Source organism: Pteronotus mesoamericanus, unplaced genomic scaffold (genome assembly GCF_021234165.1).
Source record: "Pteronotus mesoamericanus isolate MK-2021 breed Mesoamerican mustached bat unplaced genomic scaffold, CSHL_Meso_final contig_22, whole genome shotgun sequence".
NCBI lineage: Eukaryota > Metazoa > Chordata > Mammalia > Chiroptera > Mormoopidae > Pteronotus > Pteronotus mesoamericanus.
Genome location: NW_026555090.1, coordinates 3,194,250 through 3,208,980, shown reverse-complemented (window position 1 = coordinate 3,208,980; position 14,731 = coordinate 3,194,250). Strand labels below are relative to the sequence as shown.

At 42.8% G+C, this 14,731-nt stretch overlaps 2 protein-coding genes across 18 annotated transcripts in view; one reads left to right on the top strand and one right to left on the bottom strand.

The window, feature by feature from the left end:
* The window catches only part of NCOR1 (nuclear receptor corepressor 1), a 172,933-nt gene extending 161,884 nt beyond the window's left edge, over positions 1–11,049 (top strand). For 14 of the 15 annotated variants that reach the window (XM_054571176.1, XM_054571186.1, XM_054571180.1 and 11 more), the window contains 4 exons: positions 2,908–2,961; positions 3,880–4,101; positions 6,272–6,451; positions 8,126–11,049. In XM_054571176.1, the coding sequence (XP_054427151.1) occupies positions 2,908–2,961; positions 3,880–4,101; positions 6,272–6,451; positions 8,126–8,313 (644 nt within the window). In that variant the 3' untranslated portion in view covers positions 8,314–11,049. The remainder of the gene's footprint in view (positions 1–2,907; positions 2,962–3,879; positions 4,102–6,271; positions 6,452–8,125) is intronic. The other variant, XM_054571183.1, reaches the window with a different exon arrangement.
* TTC19 (tetratricopeptide repeat domain 19) overlaps positions 1–14,731 on the bottom strand; it is a 36,734-nt gene that overhangs the window by 5,273 nt on the left and 16,730 nt on the right. The window contains exons 9-10 of one of the 3 annotated variants that reach the window (XM_054571193.1): positions 13,687–13,849; positions 12,202–12,986 (exon numbers count right to left, since the gene is read on the bottom strand). In XM_054571193.1, coding sequence (XP_054427168.1) covers positions 12,853–12,986; positions 13,687–13,849 — 297 coding nt within the window. In that variant the 3' untranslated portion in view covers positions 12,202–12,852. Of the gene's footprint in view, positions 1–11,310; positions 12,987–13,686; positions 13,850–14,731 lie in introns of those variants that run through there. The other 2 variants (XM_054571196.1, XM_054571194.1) reach the window with 2 other exon arrangements.

Sequence of the window (14,731 nt, the reverse complement as noted above, 5' to 3'; positions counted from 1 at the left end):
GTGGAAATCTCTGGGATGAAGGAACCAGAGGCCTCGCAGGGATGCAGCGCACATCTGGCCCTCAGCAGCAGGTGTCGCTGAGAAGGCCACCCCCTCAGGGCTTCCACAGTGGACCCCAGTGCTGTGCGTCTTCAGACACCACGGCTTCGACACCTACTTTATTTGTCTCTGTACCTGCCGACACTAGTGAACCATGTCCCTCTTCGGGACTCTCTCTCTTTTGCTTTCGGATACTACTTTATCTTGTTTTCTTTTTTCTTCTTTGGCCAGTCTTATGTCTCCTCAGTCTTGCTTTGCCTACCCCTTGAATGTTGGTTTTCCTAGTTTTCTCCTCATGCAACTAACCTTTCTGACCCATTTCATCCACTCTGGGAGTTTACGCTGTGTGCTAAAAACTCCCCAACTTCTTTCTGGAGTCCAGCTTTTTCTGCTAAGCTCTACTTATGCATCTTTGCAGACTTCATTTCTTCTTGGATATCTTACAGGCTCCTTAAATGTTTAGACACTGAATTAATGTGGTACCTCTCCACACGAAGGAATCTGTTCTTCCTCCTTCCCTACCAAGTCTACCTTGATGGTGGCTCCACAAAGTCACTTTCTTGGCAGTTCCCTCCTTCTGTTTCTCCATCCAGCAGGACCTGCTGATGATGCCACCTCCTCCTGCCAGGGCTGCCCCCTAAACAGCTCAACTATCTTTCTTTCCCCGCTTCTCTGAGTAATTACATTCTCTCACAAGCTTGCCCATCTGGAGTGCCCTCGGTGGTCCCTCAGGCCCGTCTCTCACTTCAGTGGTGTGTGGATGGAACAGGCCCAGGGGCGCCCCTTCTTCCAGCCTTCAGCCACCCTCTAGCCTCTTTTCCAGTCACCACCAGAACCACCTGGGCCATCCTCAGTCTCTGAGATCGGCCAATGCCATTTTTTGATCTTAACTCCTCATAGCTGAACCACCACGAGCTCCCAAATTCATCAGAATTATTCCACTGAGCTGGAGGCTGCCACCAACTCCCTGGCCAACCTGCATCCGCGGGCCTCCTACACCTGCCTCCCTCTGGGCTTCTGTGGCCACCGCTGTGATGTGGCTCTGCCGGACATGGACCACTTCTTTGGAGAGCTGGCTGAGAAGTGCAAGGACACCAAGTGTCTCTTAAAGGTGCAAAACCGGCACGGTGGCCGTGTTCTCTTCCGGGACGTGCCGAAGCCTTCCCAGGATGAGTGGGTGACACTCAGGACACCAGGACAGCCGCCTTGGTCTCGGAGAAGGACCTGAACGGGGCCCTTGTGGACCTTCAGGCCCTGGATTCTGCCCACACAGACCCGTATCTCTGTCACTTCCTGGAGGTGAAACTCATCAAGAAGATGGGCAGCCACCTGACTCACAGCCTCAGGCTGCCGGCCCCCAGGCAGGGCAGGGCGAGAGTCTCTTCGAAAGGCCTCCCTGAAGCACGACTAGGAGCCTTTGGAGCCCAGAGGCCTTTGAGGGGCCCCCCGTGTTTCCCCCCTGGTGCCTGGCTTCTGAGCCTCTCCCTGAAACTGCCAGGCCTCCTTTTAACCCTCTGGGCCTCTCCCACTGTTTCCATTGGAGCAGTGGAAACAATAAAGCCTTTTGCAAGGGAAAAAGTTTGCCCATATGCTTTAAACCAGAGGTGCTCAAACTTCAGTATCTTATCCATCACACCACCTGGACTGCTTGTTAAATATGTGAATTATAGGGCCCCAAGCATCTAGGAAGTTACCTTTACTAAGCCACCCTGGTGCTTCTGATTTGATGGCCTCAACACCACACTGAACTGTAAGCTCCACAAGTAAAAGAAGTGCATTTTAAGTCCAGTATCTTTCAGTATTATCACTGGCTGTTGGATATGACCATTTCACCTGACCATTTTTGATCAATAAGGTGATTTTATTATGATCCAACAAAATAATTGCTCAATAAGTAGCTGTAAGATGAATGAATGAGTCCTATTCCACAAACTTACATGGTAAATACAAGGCTGTATTTATTACTTGGTTATTTCAGGTTGAGTGTTACATAAGTAAGGAGCTTGTCATTGTGGTTATTTTATAGTTCCTGAAGATTTTCTTTCCTCCTCTTACCAAAGTTTCCCTAATGAAGAAGGTTCATTTCTAGGCATGTGTACTCCCAATCTTCACAAGTAGGTTTCATCCCCAAATAAGAATCCACTCTGTGGTCTCATCCAAAATATAATCTCAGGAACATCCTTTGTTTAAATACCTATTTCTTTTTCAAATTGTCTACATAAAGTTGGAAGACATGATGAGAAACACCATTTATGTCCCCAAATTCCTTCTGTTTCTGGCACAGTCCTTTATAGGTAGTTCCCAGGTTGTCCCAGCTGTTGTCATTCACACTATACAAATTAGATTGTTCAGTGGATAGGAAGGAAAAAGTCAATAGGCAGAATCTGTCTTAACCGATTGCTCTCCGGATAGTATGCAGTTGACCACGGTAGGGAAACCCAAGGCCATTTTAATACTATTCATGCAGCTTTCTTTGTCCTGGATCTAATCTCATGTTGCCTCAGCCCTGTTCATGTTTGCAAGGGCCATCTTAGAACCCCAAGCGTTCTTCTCTAAGTAGCCTGGCTTCCTGTCTTTAGAGCAGCTTCTTCCTGTCTATGTCTTTGATTCTCCCGCAGTGCACGGTTTCTTCCCCTGGGTTTTGTGAGTCCTGTTCTGATTTTCCCACCTCATCCCATTTTTTATTTCTTGATTTCCTTTCTTCAAATAAATGTATTATTTCTCTCACTTTATATTAATGGGTGAAATATAAACTTAAAATCATGAGGGAAAAATGGTTAATTTTATTGTAGAATTTTTTTTGAGACTTTACCTCTTTGGTACACGATCATTCACATCTCAATTAACTTGAATGTTCATTTAACACAGCAGCTGCTCAGCCAGGAACTGAGATCTTCAATCTGCCAGCGGTCACAACCTCAGGTAAGGTTCAAAATGTATGATTTGCAATATGAAATCAGTAGGGTAGCAGTCAATCCAACAAATGTGTATTGAGTACTGACTGCATAGTGGAGGACTTACTCCAGTATAGGAAAATGAATAAAAGCTCATAACTTAATCAGGGAGATTGTAGCAACAAAAAGCAAATTAAGCCCTGGCCTGTGTGGCTCCCTTGGTTGAAGCGTCATCCCACAAACCAAAGGGTTGTAGGTTCAATGCCCAGTCAGGTCACATGCCTGGGTTGCAGTTCAGTCCCTGGTCGGGGTGTGTACAAGACAATCGATTAGTGTTTCTCTCCCTCTCTCTTTCCCTCCATTCCCCTCTGTCTAAAAGCAGTAAACATGTTCTTGGGTGAGAATTTTTAAAGTGAATTGAGAATCAATAAATACATATTAGAAAGATGAGTGAACAAAGAGAAGCAAATGTATTAACAGTGTGGAAACTGAAAATAGAAGAACACTTTCAGAAAATTTAACAGAAGCGGGTGACTAATTGAATTTGCCAAGAAAAACAAATTTCCTTGTGTTACTGGTGGGTTTAGATGGTGTCTATGTCTGTTAGTGATGGTGCAGGCAGCTTGCCAGGCACAGAACTTGTCAGACACTGTGCTTGTCGCATCCTGACGAGAAAAAAAGTGTTTCAGTGCTCGGCACTTGCTTAGGACTCATCGCACTTGCCAGAACTTGTGTGTCTTGATGCTGCCCCGCAAGAGAAAATGCTTCATCATTTGTTACTCGTAGGTTTAGGCACTTGTCACGAGTTCTGGAATGAATTAACAATAAGCACTGAGGTACCACTGTGCTGTGGGTATTCAGTGAACCTAAGGACTGTATGTAGTCTGTTCATTGTTCCTGATCGATCCCTCAGAAATATGCGGAAATGTTATGGTTCTCTCTCCAGGCTCAGTTAGCGCTAGAGGTCATTCTTTTGCCGATCCTGCCAGTAACCTCGGACTAGAAGACATTATCAGGAAGGCTCTCATGGGAAGCTTTGATGACAAGGTGGAGGACCACGGCATGGTCATGTCCCAGTCTGTGGGAGTAGTGCCTGGTGGCGCCAACGCTTCTGTTGTGACCAGTGGTGAAACGCGGAGGGACGAGGAGGACCCGTCGCCTCACTCAGGTAAGATTTTCTTTCTCGTGCTCTTCTGTTTGCGTTCCCAAGGAAAAGCCAACTATTCATTTTTGTGCTCAGGATAACCTCTAATGGTTTTAGTTACTTTTCAAAAAAATTTTTTTAACCTGCTTAGACATTTTAGTAACATGAACAGTAATTAATTCAGACAGAAAGTTTTCCCCGGAACGTCACTCCCAGCATATTTGTTTTTCCTTTTGTTTGCATGTAGTCCTTACCTCTATGTATACATTATAATTGTAATACAAGTACATTTTGATACTCTGCTTTTGAATAAGTGACTTACTATTATAATAAAAATGATTGGTTCAGAACAAAAGAATTTTATACATTGGAAAGAATAAGGAAAAATACCCTTCAGAGATCACATTTTCCAGAAAGCTTGTGCTACTGTTTGAGAAATGAGCATTGTTCCAGACATGTCCACTGATAGACATTTATAAAAGGATAAAGAATGAAATAATTTACCTAAAGATGAGCATTATTTCAGATTTAGTTTAATTCTCCTGTTACTGTCAAGCAAAAGATTGAACTAAGGATAAGAAAAAGGTTAAAGAGATTAGAGGTTTTTGTTTTTACCAACATATATTAATTTTAGGACAATATGGATTCACTTCCTGCTCTTTGTCTTCCCCTTTCTGTTCTTACCTTCCCATTTTTAATGATTTTTAAGTGTGTATATATTTTAAGGTTGTAATATTGGTAATTGTTACACAATTACATTATCCTGGTTGTATGAATTTTTAATTAGGGCATTTTTTTTTTTTTTAGCATTTCTTTTGGTAAGATTTTCATACTCCATTCTCTCACAAAAGGTATTATATTCCAAGAAATTTCATGCTAGAGAATTTTTTTGTTGTTGTTGCCTTTGTATTTGAAACAGCAGCTTGGCAGGTTATAATTTTCTTAACACATACTTTTCTCAAAATATCCTATAGATTTAGATTTTTTTTTCTGGCTTTCACTGTTACATAAGAAATAAGGCTACATGTTTCTCCCCTACCCTCCTACTCCCCACTTTTGGTGGGTGACTGTTTTTCTGCCTGAAGGATCTTTTCTTCCTCAATCAATAAACTATTAGCCTGTGTTAGTGTTCCTCCTGCTGGATCAGCCCTTCCTGACCACAGCGGGGCATCTGCATTTTCAGGTGGAATTTTATACTCTTGAAAATGAGTGTTCCTCTTAGTTACTGCCTGTTTCTTTGGTTAGGCTATTTCAGAAACAGTTATCTTTCTGCTGGATAGTCTTTGTCCTCCATATCTGTTACCTTCTAATTATTTTTTATCTCGATCTCTTTTTGTTGCTTTTCCTGTACCTCAGTTTTTTCCTTTATACTTAGAATTCCCTTTTGTTATATCTATTCTGATTTCCTAAGCCTTTTCACCTCATTCTTGGCTTCTATTCTTGGAGCTTTTTTGTAAACTGGATTAATGTATTGTGAAGTTTTTCTTCAGTACAGCATAGGAGGCACCTTTTCCCCCTTGTACTATTATGTATCTCTTATCATCAAGAACTTGCATTTCTTCTCTTTCCAGATAGCTGGAAGGGCACGTCCTTTCTGGGCACTACAGGACATGGGGCGGGATGAGCCAGCTCTGCCGGGCTGAGGAGGATTGCTGATGGCTTCGTCTCTGATCTCTCCTGAGATCTTTTAATGTTTTTAGAGCCCCAGCGAGGCCTCTCACTCCTGGGACTCTCTGCCGAGGCTCAGGAGTGCCTCAAAGGGGCTTCTGTTCTGCTTGTTTTCCTTTGACCTGTCTCCCTGGGGGAGGGTGTAATGACTCCTCTGGATGCCTCTCTGTGAGTTGGGGATGGAGGAGGCTGGGAAGAGTTAAGAGTTTGTCAACCTGCTCTGATTTCTTAGCAGTTTTTGTTTCAAGGCGAGGAAAGAAATGATGTTCCACAAATTTTAGTTCCTTGGTTACATGTTTTTAAGTTTATGGCATGAGGACCTACCCCTTTTTTGTTTTAGTTGCCTTAAGTATATGCTGGCTTTCTTTTAATTTTTTCACTTCATTGGATACTAGGATCTAGTTTCTTCATGCTACAATTCAGCTTCTTTCACTTAGCACTATGTAGCCGTCATTGTCTTGGTCGGTTTTTAAGTTAAGAACGTAATTACTATATTTCAATAATTAATAATTTATTTCACTTTTAGGAGGAGTTTGCAAACCAAAGCTGATCAGCAAGTCAAACAGCAGGAAATCTAAATCTCCTATCCCTGGGCAAGGCTACCTAGGCACAGAGCGGCCCTCTTCCGTCTCCTCCGTGCATTCAGAAGGGGATTACCACAGGCAGACTCCAGGGTGGGCCTGGGAAGACAGGCCATCCTCAACGGGTGAGGAGCTCACTGCTAGAAACCGAGCCTTAAGTAGTTTATGTGACTGCCTTGGTTAGTGCTTCTGCAGTCAGAAACTGTGCTTATAAAACTATTCTTTCCATGACTGCATCATGAATAAGGTCACTTTCCAGAATAGAAATTAAATACATAAAACCATAGAAATTTTAAGAATGCAGGGTCTGATTACCACAAAGAAGAGCTATGAAAAAAAATTTCATCCCTCGCCCCTCTTCTGTATTATGCTGATGGTCAACATCTGCTGTTTGCAAAGCAACAAAGTCTGTGGTCTCAGTTCTTCCGTAAACTTGACCTAAATGTAAAGTAAGACTCACACAGCAGCTCCACCTTTAGCCTGTCACACAGGGGGTCCAGCCTGCGGCCTCCGGGCCATATGCAGCTGAGGGTGGCTGTGAATGTGGCCCAGCACAAACTTGTAAATGTCCTTAAAACATTGGGGGGTTTTTTTGTGTGTGTGTGATTATGTTTCGCAATGTTTTTATTTTGTGGCCCAAGACAGCTCTTCTTGCAGTGTGGCCCAGAGACACCAGAAGGCTGGACACCCCTAATAGGTTCTTAGGGAACACTAGGAAATCAAGGTCAGAAATGGGAGGAATAGTTTAAAGAGCCATCTCTCTCTAGGCTCACTCTGTCTATACGGACTGATGAAAAACAGTATTCTAGGATGTGTATTAAGTGCTTTCCATATTGTGCCTGTTTGTAAATTTTTAAAAACATAATAGCCTTAATAGTGGTAGTTTTAAGAAGGAACAGACTTCTCTTATTTTCATAAAAATAAACCTAGGTTGTTTGCTGTGGATTTAAGTTTTCAGAGAATTATAACCCATCCTTTCCTTAGGGGTAAAGGGAAAGTATGTTCATGGAAAAATCAGAAATCCCCCCTTTATGACATATAAACTTCACATGGACATTATATCAGCATAATTTAAGGCTCTTTGTTTTCTCAAATTTTCACCCCACATGTGAAGTGGTTATGTACTAGTTTGAAAACTTAAAAGCCTAGGCCGTTGATTGTTCTCAGATGTCTTTTAGGAAAGGAATTTACTAAACCATTCATGAAATCGCTTTCACTACATTCATGTTTCCTGTTAAGAGTTTCGTATGCCCTAGGCGGCTTTCTGGGGACAGGGAAACAAATCTACAAACTGAGCAGGTAGCAGTGCTGTCATTAGGGTTATGTCCCCGTCCTTAAGTACACACAGTGAGATCCAGCAGCTGACGCGCATCCCGCTGCCATTCCTGGGTGTTCTTCCTCATCCTGTGAGAACTGTACCCTAAGCTTATCGTTAAGAATCAAGAAGTTTTTGGTGCAAGCAGAGTCTTTTGATTAGAGTGTAATATCCAAGTTCTGCTTGGATTCTCTACGGAAACACCTAGTTCTGAACTTAACAACTAGAAATCCAGGCCCGAGCTTTCATTTCTGGGCTCAGCAGCCCTCACCTCAGGTGTGTGCTCATGTTATTTGTCCTGTCTAGACTCCCTGCTGCATTGTGACTGTCTTAAGTGGTAAAACCTTGACCCCTCAATGTTGTTTCATTTTGACTAGTTTCACAGGATCATTTTAGTACGGCCCTGCCCTCCTCCCTCCAGTGAAAAGTTGAGTGAAACAGCAGCTATGCTCATGACAATGAAACCTACTTTTCATTTTGCCAGGCTCAACTCAGTTTCCTTACAACCCTCTGACCATGCGGATGCTCAGCAGCACACCACCAACACCGATTGCATGCGCCCCCTCTTCCGTGAACCAAGCGGCTCCTCACCAACAGAACAGGATCTGGGAGCGGGAGCCAGCGCCCCTGCTCTCGGCACAGTATGAGACGCTGTCGGACAGTGATGACTGAACTGCGCAGGAGAGGGGTCTTGATGGGGCCAGGGTGTGCGGGAGGGATCTCTAGTTTTTGGTGGTTTTATTTTTAATTGCAGGTCAAAAGCCTGCCTTCCCATGACTTATGCCCAGAGACTTTTCAGGAGAGCCTGGACCATGGACTTGATGAAATTATGGAAACACAGAAAGAAATGAAGAAAAATTGCCTTTGATAGAGGCAGTTCAGTGGATTATAATAGTGCAAGGTTGAAATGTAGGATTTTTTAAAATGGACAATTCTTGTTCTTACATCTGTAAAGAAAACCATAATGTCTTTAAATCACTCTTCTGTAAATAGATGATCTTTTGCAGTGTTTTCCCCTCGCTCTACTATCTGGTGTACTTACGTTCAAGTCAGCATCAACTTCGGGGGTAATTTTTAAAAATCTTTTCATCTATCTTTTTATCCCTTGCCTTCTAAACAACCTCAAACAGCCCAGTTACATAATGTTGGCTGTCATGGGCATTGTACTTTTATCCTATTTTGTTTCTTCTAAATTCAGGTTCCCAGGTGATATTTAAAATCTTGTGGAAATGTTAAGATTTTTAACACAGACCCTGTCATAAAAGCTGTATATTAACGTGCTATGGTCACAAGGTAGAAGAAACAAAATTCTGCCATATTGTAAATTTCTAGTGCAGGCTTAAAAAATTTTTTTAATTAGCAGCACTTAAAAACTATTACTGCATGGGTATGTTATAGTTCGGTTTTTTAAGTTTTAAAGGCTTACCTGAGACATACCTCACTGTTACGCACACTGGTAACTTAACCGTGCCCCTAAGTATTCTTTTTATCCTGCATTTGATGCAGCACAACAAAGCTTTTGCTTTGAAATAAATTTTGACTACCCTGTCCATAGGTATAGTAGATTGTGATTTAAGGCTCTTGCTGTCTCAGGTTTCAAAGGAAAAACTCATCCTTCTATTTAGTTTGACCTGTATCACTGGCTGAGTTAGAAGATACCGATTTGTATCGCGCCTCAGTCACTCGGAGTCCCTTTGTGCTGCGTATCCTGGACTCGGGGGTCCGCCTCCCCTGTGTGCCAGGGCTTCCTCTCACTTTGAGTCCTTGTTGGCAAGAGTTTATTGTTGAATGTTTTCATTTCACTGAATCTCAAGGAGCAAATAATGTAAGACGGAATTTTAAACTGATTATGGTACTAGAGGGTCAATTTTATCCTTCATTAATTACCGCTTTTTGAATTTTAGATTTTTTTTCACCTAACTTAGTAAGCATAGCATTGAAGCCTCCTTCTGTAGCATGTAAATGCTAAACAATTTCGGGAGAATGCCACTGATTAGAAAGGGGGGAAAGAGAGGTCTCTCAGGATGGTAAAAATCAGCACTTTACATACTTTAAGTAGACCTAAACTTTTTAACAAAGGAACTCAAGCCTCTAAAGAAAACAAATCTATGGTGACCACTGACTGCCTTCTTTGTGATGAAGTGTCTCGTGTTTGTGATCGCGACCTTCGCATTGCCCAAGAGCACTGGTGCCCAGTCCCCATTTTACAGAGAAGGGCACAGGTTCAGCACTTTGCCCATAGAGTTAAATAAGCGACAAAGGCCATAAACTCACGTTTGCCTGAAATGAAAGCCTTCGCTCCTGTTAACTATCCCGCTCTAGTATACTTGAGGTCCTCAAAATAAACTTTACATCAGGTTTAGTGATCAGATTCCTACTACTTGGGAAGTTTGGTATCACTTTATTATAGAATATCATACACATTTTAATGTGAATGAAAAAATAACTAAATGTTCTACATAACAGTGTTCTGAAATTTTTTTTAGGTGCTGACGTCATTAATAATTTATATTGTCAACTGACCCAGAAGAGACTGTGATTGTATTTTTCTTAAAGAGACCCTGAGGGTCTTAAACTTCCAAATCAGAATAGTTTTTGAGACCATGTCAAATCCGAGCCTAACCTGATACTTTTGCAGTTTCACTTGAGGACCCCAAAGTGGGCAGCTTATTAATCCCTCACCCAAACCTTATCACAACGCATGTGTTACTTCATCCACCATCAAGAATAGATTCAGACTGGGAGGTAAAACCCAGTACCATTGCTTAGTTCAGGGCAACGAAAGGACAGCATCCTCACATGCCTTACCTATGGAACAAACCCGGGACCGACAGAGGTCCACCTCAGTACGATTGAAAATGGCGCGCACAGCACTGAATGTGACTGATGACTTGTTCAAGTCAGCTGTAAACCAAGGCCTAGCCCTCTTTGCAGGCTGAGGTCTCAGTGTTCTGAAGCTAAATCCTCATGCATGATTTCTTAGCACCCAGAACTAAATTAAGAGTCTTCCCAATACTGTTCATAGGAATATCCTGACAGCCCAATTTCCAGTGCATGTTTATAACTGAAAATTTCATAATGCTTTAATTTCGGTATGCTGAGTGATTCTGTTTTAAAAATATGCCTTGAACACTCTGGCACGTGATGAGTAAAGGGGTCAGTTTCACAGCAGTGCAAATGAACTTGAATGAGAACACCCACATGAAGAGACTGTCTTTCTGAAAACTAGTTTTTCCAGCACCGGGACCATGAGATGAATCATTGTGGAGGATCAAAAATTCTTAAATAAAACCTGAAGTGAAAAACCTACTTTCAGTAACCCCTGCAATTGTGAAAAGGTAAAAACATTCTCAGTGCAGAAGGTGAGTAGTTGACAATTTTTTTAAATCACCAATAAATTAAGAATGGGCTGCACGGAAATGTAGTCTGCTTTAAATTACAGTTTGTCTCTCTGAGATAAGACAATTGAAGGAATTAACTGAGTGATAAATGCAAATAACAGATGAGCTTAAACTCTGGGAAAAAACTTGTATTTGCAAAATATAAAATTCCAGTTTTAGTCTAATTCCTGAGGATTTGGACCTCAGGGTTTCTAGGGTTTTATTTTTATTAACCCTTTAGTAAGTTGCTTTTTATGAGAAACTCAAAGATTACGGAATACATACAATATTCTTGTAGAGTCTCTAGTTTATTATGAAAGGGTTCTTCTGGTAAGTACATAGGAACGAAAAATACCAGCGTATCCTCCCCACTCACAATCCCACCCCAGAGGCTCACCGACAGTAAGTGTTCCTTCACGGCACTTGGAAAAACTGCCTTCCCCTTAGGGAAATGTCTCTTTGCAAGACTGCAAAGGTAAAAACACCCACCGACGTATCTTATATTAAGATACAAGTCCCCCACTTGTATTAAGTTCCTGACTTAACAGTGGTTCAATTTAATAATTTTTCAACTTTACGATGTTGCAAAAGCAGTATGTGCTTAGTAGAAACCAGTTGGGCTGAGCTGAGGCTCAGTAGGCTAGGTATACTAAAGCATTTTTGACATAAAATATTTTCAATTTATGATGGGTTTATCAGGACATAATCTCATAGTATCTATACACTTTCTAGACATTGAGGAAAAATGATAAAGCCCTTTCAACACAGTAGTCTATTCATTTAAAGCCATTTGACTAAATACCATCCCCCATGGCCATGAGAGAATCTCATTTGTTCCCTACTTTGCAAATGAGGACACGGAAACCCAAATTCAGGATGCCAGGGCTAGGGGTCCTGGACAGTGGTTCTGTTGCTGCACCTGCAGTGCCTACCAGCACTACTGGGAAGGTTTTAAGCCCTATACCTGGGGGGCCCAGCCCAGCCGAGCCCTGAGGAAGAAGGCTTTTGGGTGCAGCTTAGGCACGCATTTCTTGAAAGAGCTCCTCAGACGACTGTTCCATGACCTGGGTTGCAAAGGAAGTGGAGTGCTCAGATTTGACAAGGATGTTGCTTTTCTCTTCCTCTATGCATTCACCCCACACTGGGCTTCATGAAGTAGATTGTAAGAGCCATGACTCACCATAATCCCCTTTTTGGTATGAGACAGGTAGCGCTGGTCTTCCAGATATTGATAAAAAGAAAAGAGGGCAACAAATCAATAGACCAGAACTTTACGGGCGGAGAGGCCCGCATTTAGAGCAGCGCGGACTCGCCTGAGCGCACGCTGCAGCTGAAGGCGCCACCTGGCGCCCTTAGAGTCAGAATCAGTCGGGGTGAGAGCTGATTGTCCTTGAGAAAACAGAAGCGGCAGTGTATTAACTTCTCTTTCACTGAGTCTAAATTGGGGATATACCGAAGATAAAGGATTTAAGCCAGCGATTTTCAACCTTTTTCACCTCGTGGCGCACATAAACCAACTACTAAAATTCTGCAACACATCAAAAAATTTTATTTTTCACCAACCTGACAAAAAATATGGGTATAGTTTTGATTCATTCACACCAGTCAGCTATTGTTGTGTTGACTGGTGTCATTTTTTTACTTCACAGTCAAAGGGAAAGAGGTCAGTACCCCTGACTACACAGGCAGGTAGTGCATGTTGTAAAAAATCTTGTGGCGCACGGGTTGAAAATCACTGATTTAAGCCACTGATTTGGGTGCCACTGGACTGGAATTATAAGCTGTTACTGGAAATTCCCTGCAACAAAAAGGAATTTAGAGCTTGACGGATTTAAGTCAAAGGTCTAGTTTTTCTGGACAGCTCAGCCAATTCTTCCCTGATGTGCTGTATAGAAACCTCATCTCTTTTCAGCTCTGCCTGCTTCAGTGCTTCCTGGTAGATCTCTTTTGCTTGTGCATATCGTTCTAAAATAATCCAGAGAGAAGGGAGAATATAAGAAAAAAATGTGTGTCAAAGTGATTCTGAAGAGAAATCACGAGTCTAACACAGGCCTCGTTTACCGCGTGCCTGGTGACTGATGGGCTGGCTGAGGGACCGTGAACTGGCACAGCGCGGAAGGCACAGCCCGGGGACTGCAGTGGGACCGCCAACCACGCCAGCTCACCCCTGGGGCCCTCACGTCGTCAGCCAAGGACTTCCCTCAGGCTGAAAAAGGACCTGTCCCTCCCGGTTTTTGGAAAATTGCAGATGAGGCCCTGAGTAACGGGACATAGTGTGTCTCTCAAACTGATACTGTCGTAGCAGCTCTGTAAATACACTGTTGGGAACAAATTCAGTTTGTGTGAAGGCGTCTAGAAATCGGAAAGCATCATAGAAACGAAGTTCTCTCACTGCCGAACTTTCTCTGCACACATGGAGTTCAGCATGCTGGGGCAGGGCTGTGGACGTTGTGTAAACTGAGCACAATGGCATTTCAGCCAAACATACATCCGTTCTGGTATTATTCAGCCAGCCTTTTAATTAGAGGACTCTAATTAAATTTTAATTGTGGAGCTTCCTCACTGCCCAGCCTTGCCCTGCCAAAATACCATTTCACAAGTTATAAATCCAGTAACGCCACTCCCGACCTCAAGATTTCACAGTCCAGGCTTCACAGCCCCCTACCTCTATGCATGAGAATCGCAGCCAGGTTGCTGAGCACCATGTGCAGCTCGGGGTGTTCTGTTTGTCTTGCCAGATCCGATGCCCTTTGCACGTAGGCACAGGCCTCATCCGAGTGGCCCTGAGCATCTAGGCTGGTAGCCAGGTCACTCATCAGCACGATGGTCTATATAAGGAAGCAAACACAGGCATCTTTGAAAAAAAATAAAACAGCTACCCAGATCTAATGTTAATTTGGAGTTTTATAAACTGTGAATATACACTTAAAATTTCATCTTTCCTAGTATCCCACAAAAGGGGAGGGACATCAGCCTGTAACAAGGACATGCTGTTAGCATTCAGTGTGTAATGGACAGCATTAGTGTGACCCGCTGGAAAAATGATACAAATCCAGAAACTAGGGAACAGACTGAACATTTATTACTATAATTATTGTATTAGAAACATGACAAATAACGGCAAAAAGCTAGAATATCCCAGTTAAGGTTCTGCAGTCTCAAAAAGCCAGCCCCCGGAGCTGTCCTGCAGCGCAACACAGTCCCCACGGGTGGCCCTGGGGCGCAGCGCAGAGAGAGACCATCCGTTCTAGAAAGGCTGCCTAGAAAGGCTGCCAGCAGGAGGGTTTCCAGGGCTGGCACTAAGTGAGGTAGGTCCCACCTCCTCCATGAAGCCATGCTTTATGTCCCCAGTTCTAGTCCTTGGTGATGTGAACTCCATGTTTGTCTCATTATTCCTCAATGATATTCCATTAACAGGACTCTATAAATAAAGTCCTAAATCCCTTTCCAGAAGATAATTCAGAGCCCATAGCTTACCCTGCCCATCAACCCCAGCCTTGGGACATACTCATTCCAGTGAAAATGTTTGTCTCCTTTGCTGGCAGAACCAAGCATTCACATAGTGATCCACCTGTTACCTCTACAAACCTAATTTGAAAGGAGTGACAGAGACGATTTCAACTCAGTGTGTTTAGTGTTCTAACAGAAAGCTTACATGCTGTGCCTAACTTCTGTCAGTGGTTTTTAACTTTTTTTAATGCAGTCCCTCC